The sequence below is a fragment of the Mchenga conophoros genome, linkage group LG18 (assembly GCF_057382185.1).
Source record: "Mchenga conophoros isolate Kocher_MC1m ecotype Shallow Benthic linkage group LG18, M_conophoros_male_GT1.1, whole genome shotgun sequence".
Classification (NCBI taxonomy): Eukaryota; Metazoa; Chordata; class Actinopteri; order Cichliformes; family Cichlidae; genus Mchenga; species Mchenga conophoros.
Window position 1 is genome coordinate 16,386,835 of NC_140543.1, and position 13,247 is coordinate 16,400,081.

A 13,247-nucleotide genomic window follows, 5' to 3' on the forward strand; every position below is an offset into this window, starting at 1 on the left:
ACACAGAGTGGATGCTGTGGGAGAATTAATTAACTTTTTGGTGCACTATTTATAGCTGGGTAATTACAACAGTGTTCATCACATGGCCAGGTCAACCCAACAATCCGATCTATGACTGCATGACTGGAGCGTAAAGTGACATGGAGTTCTGCATGTGGAAGCTAAGAGGGAGCTTAGACAGAAAGCCTCTCGCTGGTGAAAAGGTCACGTCTCACATTTAACAGTAAACAGCCAAGATATTAAACTCTGTTATGAGTCACATTTGCAGTCTAGACACTTTTCATTAATTTGAATCGAAGTTTGAGACAAAACATTTGAATTTTTCGTCGTGCTATATTTGCAGCTCCAGAATTTATGAGAAACTGGAAGATTTAATCAAATAATGTAAGCCTTGAGATTTTATTATTGATACAGTTTATTTTGTTTTGTTTTGCCCCATAGTTAGCAGAAATTATTGGGAATAGAGCTGCGTGAATCTCAATTTTAAAACATCAAAATTGTCGAAAAAAAATAACAATAAATAAAAAATGACTGTTTAAAGCAAAACAGACCACATCTTTAATAAGAAGCATTCAGTATTTTGAGTCACTCATTTGTGGAATGAACTGTACTTTCACTCAAAGGGTACTCAAAACTGTAAACCTGGCAGGGAGTGTTGGTCTGCATGATCAGTGCCATTGTGGTCATAATTATTTTCACCTTTTTACAGAAAAACTACTCAATGTACAAAAGTGCAAAATCGGGCTCTGTTTCATGAAAAATAAACAGTTGTGAGTGTACACACTCTGAAGGTACACAGTAGTATTTTTTATTTAGTTTGTACTTTCCTCAGTCTTCAAAGAGACTACCCTCTACTGCACCATGGCATTTGTTTAAATGCTTCCGGTTTTTGTGAATGGGAAAAATGTATCAGGTGCACATTTGGAGCTGACAAGATACGTTCACAAAAACCCTCTGCTGAGGTGGGTGGTTGGCTTCCAAGTGTCAGACTTTAATGCCAGAGATACAGCTTTTCTGCTACTAGAAGCACATTTGGTTCTTTCACAGTCCTCGGGTAACCTCGTAACGATTTACAGGAGGAGACAACCCAAATCCAGGACACCAGGGGCAAGAAAAAGTCCAAAAATCCAAAGATTAATGATCACAGCAAGGGTCAAACACAAGATAACCAGAAGAGACAAGGGGAAAGCAGAAAGGGCACGTATTCTGAAAATCTGTGGACACAACAATGAAAACAAACTTGAAGGGGTTCTGGCTGAAGCATATAGGTCAGGGAGCTTGTATGTCCTTTTGCATGCAGATAAAGCCAAAAAAAAAAAAAAAAAAAAACCCCCAGAGAGAACCAAGAAATTACTAGAAGGCTTGAGTATAAGGAGTACAAGCATCTAGTTGGAGAGTCAGGTTTAAGTATACTGCCTTATAGTGACTCCATTACATAATAGGTTAAGGATGGTGTGCAAAAGTGACAGAAAACAAATCAGTTCAACTTAATTCAGTTGAATTCAATCTTCAGTTAGTTGTATTTATATAGTGCCAAATCACAGCTTCTCCTCAAGGTGCTTTATATTACAAGGTGAAGACAATAATGGAAAAAGTAAAGCAAAAACACATAAGAATTACAGATTTCAAAGTAAAACAGGAAATGATAACAGCAATCCAAAGCAAAAGTTAAACTTGGTTATGTCCAAACATTCCAGATTAAGCTCTGCATCATCTTAAAGAGTACCGACAGAGTTGTGTCCTTAGTGCTATTTAGAAACAAAAGCCAAAGGAGCCGACGTCATCACCGAGTCTAATTATTGTACGACATACAATCAGCTTTTCAGCTTCCTGCCCTGAAAACGTCCGTTTACTATTTGCATACAGAAAAAAGGGCTCTATGATACAAATATAAAACCAATAACTGAACCCAGTATTCTTCTTGCTGCTTTCTGTTCTGTTCTGTTTCTTTCCCTTCCATTCAAGTTTCACTCGCAACAACAGGTAACCTGGCTGTACATTTCATTCTAAATCTCTCCCACACACGCTACTTTGCATTTCAAACGCAGCGACTTTTTCCTCATAAATAAACACGACAGGTGGGTAGCAGGTGTGAAATGTCAGAGTAACAAGGCTCATGATCCGGTCAGTGCGGTGTGACGGCTGTCTTTCACGTGGAGGGATGAGCGGATCCGCGGCTCTGATTGGCCAGGCGCGCGCTCTCCAGAAGGCGCGCCGGGCTCTCTACTTGTCATTACGGTTGCACCGATTCACATGCCCACGAACACGGCTGGGCACGGCAGTGTGCCTATCTCCTCTCGGACTTGCACATTATTCAGACCAAAAGTGGCGGCTCGCACTATGGATGCTACTGTTTATGAGATCATATTTGGAGAGCTCGGGGACCTAAATTGTAGTTTAATAGAGGCTTTCCAGGACACTTTTTTGGCAAATGCTTCATTGTCATTGCTGAGCACTGATGGTAAGGCGGAATTGCTTCATTCTCCTTCCTCAGTATTGAGATGTTTTGCTGTTACATCTTAAAAATAGAAAGCTAAGCGTCGACCTTTATCTTTTATTTTATTTTCATTTATTATGTTTCCCCCCTAAAAGGTTTATATTGCAATGCCACAACCGATGAGATTGGAACCTGCTGGCCACGGAGCAGCACTGGCAGGATTGTAGAAAGACCTTGCCCTGAGTACATTAATGGGGTGAAGTACAACACAACGAGTAAGTCTTTCCATCGTGGAAAAAAGTTCCTTAACGTGTGGGAAACTGTGGAGCATTTTGTGGAAAATTATTTAGACAGTTGTGGAAAAAGAAATAGCGCAAAGCAAAAGAGCGCAACATTAGCAAGTGCGTTAATTACAGCAAGACTTCATGAAAAAAATGATTTGTGCTGCAAACAACCGCCCGTTAATATAAGCAATAACAAACAAATCCAGCAGCTTAATGATCTCTCATTTAGCCCACCGTCTTATGAATTTTCATTTCTACCCTAATTAGATAATTTTTCCACAGGCTTATTATTAGTACCCCCCCTGTGTTCACAAGTAAAGCGGCATAGACAGCGAATCAGTGATCATTATTAAACCTCCTGTTACAGGAACAGCTGCTTAAGAATGTGCGTGTGTGCTTTTCACTTAAAGGGCAAATACACCTAAGATCGCTCAAATCTCTGCTTCTGTAAGCTACTTACATGTATGTGAGGGCATCTCTTGGTTTGATTTTACTGGAGGGGGAATTTTGTTTGTTCCAATAGACAGCTGGACAATTTGGCATTGCACTGGTGTTCCAGTATCAGCAGAGAGAGTGTGTGTGCGAGAGAGCGAGCAAGGTGATCTGCTGTAAAATTGAGACTGACTGCCCATTAGAACTATTGTATAACTGTTATCATAGCAGCACCGTCTAGTGTCCAAAATAAGAGAGGATATGAAACAATGAAAGCCTCCATTGGGAGGAGGTTGCGGTGGATGGATGGGTCTACTAAACATTGGACCTTAATACTAGCCTGCTTTCTTTAAAAATCTCCTTATCTTAAACAGGTGTTCAGTATTCACATGCTCGACTTCTAACAGTTAGACTGGGGTTTGAGATTTGTCTGGTGTGACCAAACAATGGACTCTATGGACGCCTTCCACTTGGGCTGCATCATACAATATAAAACAGCATAATATACAAAACTTTTATGTGTAAAAAGTGTCATATTGTGATATCACTGCTATAGCAATGGTTATTGTGCAAATTCCTTATTGCGCAAAACAACAAGACACACCCAGACATTTAGTAAAAAGGGAGATATTTGAACATCTTCCAACAAAGCACAATACTTAGCAAAGTATTTTTCATCACTTGATGTGAAAACACACCATGAAATGCAAGGAGGCCCAAAAATGGTATAACTGAGCATCATTGTAGCACTCGCGGGCCTCACTCCCTATGACAGGAAGCACAAATGGTAGAAATTACCAGTGCTGCTTCATATTTTTTGGGCAAGTATATGTAATAATATGATGTCAATTGAAATGGTGGAAAAACAGGACATTAAGCAAATTGTTTGACCTAAGTAACAACATCCCAGGTAGAAAATGTTTTCAGCTTCAGTTTTATTGTGCTGGTTGCTGATTAGATACAAGTTACTTTAATAATTGCTTAAAAGTATCAAATAACTGTGTGTCCCCACAATCCAAATGCAAACCACCAAAATTTCCACTGAAACCACTAACCAGGCTCCTTTTACACTTACATTTGTCTTATGCTGCATCACTGAATATAATACTGTGCCACTACTATTGCACTGTGATATTTCTGCTGCTGGGGGCACCTTGTTTCAGTAGAAGCACACTTTGAATGAGATCGTCTGTCATCGATGACAGCAGCTCATTGGAAATGAAGGACAGAAAATGTCCATTATTTTGTTTGCACAAATAAACAGTGCTGCAGGCAAGCTGCAATCTCAGATAAAACATTGTTGAGGATTATTTCTCTACATCATCAGAAATATAATTCTTGCAGATGTCTTTGAAATATCATGATACAATTTTTAGGCGCCCACCCCCGTCCCTACCTGCGTGTCACCCTGGATCACTCAGCTCCTGTAGGCTACTTATCTCTAAAATGCAACTCTAGTTCATAAGAGCTTGCGGAAATGACTTATCTGGTCAATTTCTTTGGGGGGAGGGTGGGTGTGGGATTTCAGAATAATACTTTTCATTTTGCTTCTGATTTCAACAATACGCTAAGAGGATGGTTTTAATCTGCTGGCTTGACAGGCTGAGCAGTTTCCAAACTAATCTGTGTCAGCCAACAGTTTAGCTAAGAGCTGAGAACAGCATATCACAACTCCGCCACCCAGCACTGTCACCTTATGTAACTCCTGTGTTAGTCATAAGGCTGATGAACTTGTTGCCGAGAAAACAGCACCATTCATTTCACAAAATAACCGACCTGCACCAAGTGTGAGTGTCCAGAGTGTCCATATCTGGACTTTTCATTTAACACTACTGTTATCTCTGTAATAGACTCAGGTGTAGTGTCATTACCCACCAAACCTCTGATACACACCCACAATCAACTGCTGTCTGATCACCTTTGATTCAACTTTGCTCTGCTGCTGCTTAGTATTAGCATTAAAGAAACTGATGGACATTATGAACAATGCTGGGCATCCTCTGCACACGGCCATAAACAATCAGAAGAGTCTGTTCAGTGACAGGTTGCTTCTCCCCAAGACAAGAACTAACAGACTTAAAAACTCCTTTGTCCCACACGCCATCAGACTGTTTAACTCCTCTCTGGAGGGGAGAGGGAGGGGAAACAGGAGGACAAAGGAGGGGGGAACAACTAAGCTGTAGTGCCTCTTCACCTCACTGTGCAATACCTTGTGCAATACTTTTTGTAAATAGTCAACAGTGCAATAGACTCAATACTTGAAATGTGCAATTCACTTGTATTTTTATTTTTTATTCCTATTTATTCTATTTATCCCCTTTGTATATTTTATTTTATTTATATTTGTCTCTGTATTTATATATATATGTGTGTGTGTGTGTGTGTGTGTGTGTGTGTGTGTGTGTGTGTGTGTGTGTGTGTGTATATATATATATATATATATATATATATATATATATATATATGTATAACAATTCTGTAACTGTAACTTCGGTCGTTGCTGTGCTTTTTGGAAGTCGAATTTCCCAGAGGAACCCACCCGAGGGATTAATAAAGTTCTATCTTATCTTATCTTATCTTATCTTAGCTGAACACGCCTGTTGGTTTGATCCACCAGTGTGAAAAGCATACCGAAAAGCATTGAGACACCTTGTCCAGTGAAGGTTTAGATAGCACCCTGGTGAGTCAATATTACATTTTTATCAGGCTCAGGTTTAGATATTGAGGCTGTAATATACTGACTGAACTGTGTGAAGAGTTTCCCGTTAGATAATAGGAGAAGTACAAAGAACTGTACAGCTGCAGTTTCCTGCATCACCCAGGAGTGAATGAATACAGCAATCAAACAGTAAATAAAATATTGTTTGAATGTTTGTCTCAAACATATGTGCAGTTCAGAAATTAGATAGAGGAGGTGACAGATTTTTCGCCCTTGCGCGAAAAAGTTGATGAGTAAGTTAATTACAGGGATTGGTTCTTGTGACAGCAGAGATTACAGGTTTTATTCTTTCACTGTCACCAACATTTGTAATTACATGGATTGTTATATTTTTAACACAGATCTGACATGTGACATGTGCAGCTAATACGCTTTGAAATGCTTGGATTATCTTAGCTATGTAAACAAATCTTTTTTTCTTCTTCCTGTCAAATCAGGAAATAGACTTTCAGTTTTTTAGGATGTCAAACATGCAACAATAAATGCATTGTTTTAAGTCAGACTATTAAAGAAGCCAAAGCAGAATATTTAACAAATTTCCCACGTGTGGGACTAATAAAGGTTATCTTATCTTAATAGATTGCGGTTCGACACAGCAGGGAGGCCATTACAAAACTCTTCACAACTGATAGCTTAACTGCAGGATTCTGCGTGTTTTCACAGCAAAGTGATGTGACACCAGAGACAATGTAGGTGATTATTCTCATCCTCCTAGGTCACATTAGCAGCCCTCATTTGCATTCAGGAAAAAAAATACAAATTTTAAACCACAAAATAGGTCAGACTAAGAATAGAAGTAGGCCCTAACATCCCATGAGCAGGTGTTAATTAAAACAATGCAAAAAAAAAAAAAAGAACTGTGAAAATGCAGCGCAGCAATTTGCAAACTGAAGCCAAACAAGATGTGTTTTAAACCAATCACTTTGACCACATGCCTAGCAGCAGCCATTTGCCCAGCATATATCCAAGAGCCAGGTATTTCATGCTTCTATACAAGCCTGCATATTAGAAATGAATGACCCAGGATATTTTAAGGAGAATCCCTTGCGGTTTGTACTCCCAGTTGTTGAACAGTACAAGATATAAATGCCACATCTTGCTTGAAACCGTGTAGGTTTTCTGTGGTGCTTTCAAATGAGAAGCTGAGCAAGTGTAAAGTAAAAATGTTGCGATTCTTTTGCAAAAATTAGAAGTTTAAGAGGCTTAGCGGGGCAGTTCAGGTAAGTAGCTATAAATTCTTTTCCATTTCATCTGGCTTGTATAAATATTAATGTCTGCGCAGAGTGACTTAAGAGCATTTATGCATTTTTAAACTTTCCTCTGTTCATGTTTTTTTTCTTGCAGCGCATTTATTCGTTCCTCTGGTTTACATGAAATGAAAATCACCACCGTTGGGCCACAGTTGTTAGATACGGTGTGCTTTCTAACGACTATATGATGTGCTCTCTATCAAGCCTCAGGCAAAACAAGCAGTCCAAAGCAGTACTGAAGAGTGGCACTAGTGCTGAAGTATTAGTTTTGGAAGATAAATAAAAAATGTGTGACCTGTATGCTTTCTCTGTTCACCCAGAGCACAACTTTAATTATTCAGTGAATCGCTCATATTGTTCTTGTAAATTCACCTCCTCCCAGTGAGTGTGTGTTCATTCTCACATAGGCGACATCCTGTTAGCACATAATGTACCATCCTAGTCAACACAAATCAAAATCAGGGCAGCTGTTTCTACAATAGAGCTCTATTGATTCTCTTATCAGGATTAATAAAGTCTGAGACATATCAGTGCTGCTCTGTGTATCTGGTTCAGACTGACAGTGGAGAGAGTGAAGCTGATGTAGTGTTGCATGTTGGGGGATACAGCTTGTCTCTTTATTTTAAATCACAGCTAATTCTGTACCTCGCCTTCTGGAGGCAAACATGACACTAATATAAGGTGGTGGATAAATATAGACAGGCATTGTTAGTAATTGTGAAACTGGTATTAGCACAGTTTTTTTTGTAGATGTTCCCTATTAAAAATTGTTTAAGAGCCTATGGTGGCAGACGGACCCATGAGCACAAGTCTTAAAATGTAGAGCAGATTCTCAGGAGGACTGGTTGTGTGACGAGGAATGTGTAAAAGAAATCCTACCTTATTTGTCAAAAGCTTACTCACTGCACAGCATGACCAAATGACTCGCTGAAGTTTAATGACAGTTCAAATGGCTATAATGGCTGTTTTGCATCTTCTTGTCTGTGAGCTGTCATGTCCCCACTCAGAGGAGAATTAATATGAAACTCATTTTCCTTCCTCCTAAAGCTCTGAGAAGAAATTGGAGAAAATTACATGTAGACAGTCAATGCTCATTGTTGCATTCACTTGTTTAGGTGTTCCCAAATCACAAAATGTCTTATTGTGACACTTATCTTACTGATGCAATCTACCTCATGTGCATTTTCTAATGCCGAGAAACATGCACATGCGTCTGCCACAACTTGTGCTATTTTTTCTTTGCTCAATCTGATGACGGCACCACAGGTCTCTGCAAAATACCTCTCCTACTGCGAATTCTAGCCCTTTGAAACCTTTGATCCCCTTCTCCACGGTGAGACTGAGTAAGAGGTTCAATCAGCAAATTCAGGACAGTATGTGTTGCAAACATTTCACTAGCCATTGCACACCAAGACCCAGAGGGGGTCCAATCAGCACCAGCCTTCGCTGGCTGCACTCACCACAGATGACACACTAAAGTACCGGAGACATTTTGAAGCTACCAAATAACACAAATATCTGCAAAGCATGTCATGATTATTTATTATGGTTTATTTTCTTTTCATTCCTACTTCTGTGTTCACTCGTAAATCCAAGTCCTCCTTCCAAACATTTTCATTTTATCATTTCAGACCAAATGACACATTTACATCCATATGTCCTGAAAACTGCATTCGTTTTAGTGTTGCACTTGTGTCTCGATAGATGCCTCAAATTAATTTTCCACCCTCATCCTCCCCACTCTATCTCAAAGTGGCGTTTTCACACATCCAAACTCAGACCATGGACCGCCTTTCTTGTTAAAAAAGTCTTAAAATCTCAGTACCTGTTAACAGAGGTAACAGTTTTCTCAGTTGTATACCACTGAGACTCCTGCAGTGCAGCTGCCACCCATGAAGAATTGTCAGTTAACCTTGCATCCTTCTTACTGTCTCCTCCTGGAGATGCATCTCCCTGTTGTTCATAACTGTCATCACACTCTGAATTGCGAGCCAGCTTTTGTTCGTTACTTACTATTTTGAGCCGTGCATGCGTACGTGCAAGAATAACTAGCTACTGGGGTATCAGGGATGTTCATTTTTGGATTCTTATTTTACCGTTGCTGTCCAAAGTGAGAAAATGACCATATGTCTGAAATCAAAGAGAAGAGTGCAGCACTGCTGAATACATCAAAGGAAAATCGGTCACATATCTCATATCTGGGGCTGCATTTTACAAATTTCCTCGATGTTAAATCCCCCAGGACTGAGGCGGGGATAACACATATGTGCTTAATACCATATGTTTACACCTTTGATTCATATAGGACTAAGGTTCATAAATACCTTTATCTTTTTTTTAAAAATTTAGCTAAAGCTTCATATTGAAGTGTGAAAATCTTTTGGCTTGACAGAATATTTTTTTCTCCCCACAAATCAAAACATGTGGTTAATTTTTTTTTTTTTTACAAGAAAACAAAAAACATAATAAAAATATTGAAACAGTAAAAAAGACATTATTCATGTGACATCATAGCTTTTTTCTATATTGACACCAATATATATAATCTTAATCTAAGCTTAATATTTCAAAATTGTAAACACTGTATTGTGGGACCAAGAGCAATAGTGTTTCCTCCAAAACATATTGGATTTTATACTAAATCAGCCTCAACATTAAAGCAAATACACCCACACGTGGTTGAAACAGCTGTTACCTGTCAGCGCTGCATGCAGGCAGCAGATCCTTCTGGTCCTATTTATGGCTGTGCAATTAATCAAATTTTTATTTGAATTACAATTTTACCTTCCGCTGATTATTAATGTGAGGTAGCCTGTGTGTAATGATGTTGAATACCTCTGATTTCAGTATTGAACAAAGCAACTGTCGTGGTTTTTGCCATAACAGTCATATAGTTTGCAGGCTTCATCATAACGGAAATTTCTGAGTAAATGCCTTGAGCTCTTTTGTTTTGTTTCTTGAGGCAGTCCTAATTAATTTTTGCAAATTGTGGTGTGCAGTGGGAAAGCACCTTCTGTCACGGAGCGGTGTTGCAGCGTTTGGTGCGGGTGCTTGGTCCGCATCAGTGTTTCGCTTGCTGATGAATGTCAACAACCAGAACATTGCACTGTTACAAGATTATAAATGGGATTTAATTCAACTGTCAGTGATTTTACTGTTGTGACTGTTCTGTGCACAGTTTTGCGTGTGGAAAACAGAGACCGAAGAGTTAAAACTCAAAGACTACAGGACCAAGACTCGATTGTGGCAACGGTCAGACTGAAAAGCCATTTTGTTATTTCACTGAGCAGCTATAAACAAGTCTTTGGTAAGGTTGTGGCCATCCTTGCATACTTTTCATTTTTGTACTGTGGGGTAATGTTCTCACTATCCTCCTCATGCCGTCTCTGTTTCCCGGAGGGACATAGTCTTAGTACGTGGGTTTTTGCTAATTTTCTCTCACCAGCTGGCTTCAGTGCAGCTGCTGAGGGTTGAAAGTTTGACAGCAAACAGGCACAAAAATTTTTCATTTGCAGTTACAGCTAATATGTCAAGAGGGCATGGAGAGAAGAAGGAAAGCTTAAGAGCCACAGCTGTAAGTAAAAGATTACCCGGTATCTCTTCCTCGGGCTCTGCTGACTTGTCTGCTTCAGTGGTCATTACTCAAGGCTTTTTAAGCTATTCAGTCGTCCTTGCTAAACAAGAGGAGACACCCTGACAACCCTACCCAATCTCTCTTTCATAGCAAATGTTCATTGTGTGGTACTTATAAGGCATGCCCAGTGAAGCTACTACTCGTGATTTTATGAAAGCTGAAAGTTGATTGTGTTTACTTACTTACTTATCGTCAAATTCTAGCACTCTAGCAAAACCTCTCTGGTCTCCACTTCTCAGATGTGAGTATTTGCTGGTTTCCTCAGTCTTCTGATGTTGAACTGATTAGTTCTGCCCTTTTCCCAGCAATAAACAGCCACAAATAATAATGCTCACCAGCCTTTGACATGTTCTCAAACAGAAGTGGTCAGATGCTTCCTTTATTTTTCTCTTCCCATAACCTTCCAAATCTGTATATTCAGTTATGAAGCTAAAAAAACAAACAAATGGAAATCTTCACTTGAAGGAATGGTAATGGTTGTAGGCGCTCTGTCTCCCTCCTGGTGCGTGTGTGAAAATTAAACAAAATCTGTCCTCTTCTCTCATGTTGAACTGAGAAAAGTCTGTTCTTTAAACTTTAAAGTCGGACTGAAAAAATGATCCCAAGCACTGAGCACATTTGAAAAGAACATATGGTACGGGGAATAAACAAGTTAGACTTAATACTCACCACATTCAGTATGCACCGATGTGATCATTCTCATTAGCTCGTTTCTGAAATTCATTGAAGCGTCTAAAGTGAAGTAGAGTGGCAGTCATAGATTCTCTCTTCCTCCCTTCATAAGGGATTCATTCTTCAGCTTGTCAGTACTGTGTACAATCTACTTGTTCGACATGATGAACCTTACAGAAGTGCTCAGTAACCTTCAGCTGCCTGCTATTACCTACTCCGAGGTCTTTGTTTTGCTTCGCCTTAAAACTAAATGAGCTGTTCGTCATGCAGAAACTTTATAAGCTTGCTCAGCTACTGTTTCCCTCTTAGAAACCGTGTTATCTGACCAGGTCGCCAAGCCAGTGAAGCAGCTGATTTGTTACAGACAGCTAATAAATAGAAAGTATTAACCTCTGATGATGATGGGCGACACTGCAATAAAACAAGCACCAAAATAAGCACTACTTTTTCTCTCATTTGTCATACATGTCAGCGGCTCCAAGCAATCTGAACTCGGGGACAGTTGAAATTATTGACAAGAACTAAAGATGCCAATAATGCCTTGACAGAACAATGCAGATTTTGATTAATAAAAGAAAACAGACCATTTCTTTCACTAGCAGGACTGAGCGTTCATAGGCTGCGTACGCCTGTTATTAGGCACAATAGGGCTTAATGGTAAAAGCTAATATTAACCTGCAAATGTTCATAAATGTAAACTCAGATAACTGTATCACCAGCATCATTATTCATTGGATCTGGGTGGGGCTGAAAAAACAGAGCAAATACATGAAATATATTTTAAAGTTCTGTCTGGACTAAAGTAGGAGACTGAGCAACCTTTCCATACAAAACTTAACAAATGTTAGTTTTCTGTTTGCATATTTCTGTTTCTTCACGATGAAATATACAGTAAAGTGCAAAAGTCTTGAGCCCGCAGTACAGAAATGATGGCAAACCCACTGCCAGTGCAGTAAAAGTATACCTGGATACAAAAACACAGACACACACAATGGAAATACTGTTACTCGTGGATTAGCCTACCGAGAGCCCAGATCTTAACATTGCTGAAACAGTGTGGGATCATCGTGACAGAGAACAGAACAAAAGGCAGCCAAGATCCAAAGAAGAGCTTTGAAGGAATAGTTTCTAAAGGACATTCAGACTACTTAAAGAAATTACAAGAAATCTGCCTAAGAGAGTTCAGGCTGTGCTGAAGAATACTTGAAAGTAATATTTTTTGGTATGTCCACCTGTTCATACCAAAATATTCCCTTTTGAGCCTTATACACTGTATTTCCATGACCACACACATGTTTCAATAAATCATTTCACCTCAATTCCTGCTTTTTCTGACAGAATATGAAGACATGAGTACTGTACATGCATATAATTTTTGATTCTATTATAGGTAATGTACTAATGGAGTGAGTAATTATATATTAAAGTAATTATATACTTATTAGAACATTGCAAAAGTCATGATATACTGGAATGAGCATGTTTGAGACCAAGAGTTTCCTTTAAATTCCTTTAAATATCCTTTGAATTCATATAATTTCTGGATTGAAATGAGGCCATTTGTTATAAACATGTTCTGTACAGATTGTTAGCATTTAGTGATTATTTCGTGATGTATCCAACCCACATCTATCTAAGACGCAAAGCAAATCTGCCTTTTTTGTTTTAATACAATGAGCAGTGAAGGGTTTTATAGACTGATTTCAGTGTCCCCCCCAAATAATTCTATAAACTGTATAAATTGTAAATGAGACTTTATGGCCTATATAGAATAATCAGATAACGTTGTTAGATTTTTATGACAAATCATTGCCCAAAC

At 39.0% G+C, this 13,247-nt stretch overlaps 1 protein-coding gene across 1 annotated transcript in view; it reads left to right on the forward strand.

The window, feature by feature from the left end:
• The first annotated feature begins 2,250 nt into the window (after positions 1-2,250).
• The window catches only part of crhr2 (corticotropin releasing hormone receptor 2), a 44,075-nt gene continuing 33,078 nt past the window's right edge, over positions 2,251-13,247 (forward strand). The window contains exons 1-2 of the mRNA XM_085253667.1: positions 2,251-2,461; positions 2,593-2,712. Of these exons, the coding sequence (XP_085109793.1) occupies positions 2,254-2,461; positions 2,593-2,712 (328 nt within the window). The 5' untranslated portion in view covers positions 2,251-2,253. The remainder of the gene's footprint in view (positions 2,462-2,592; positions 2,713-13,247) is intronic.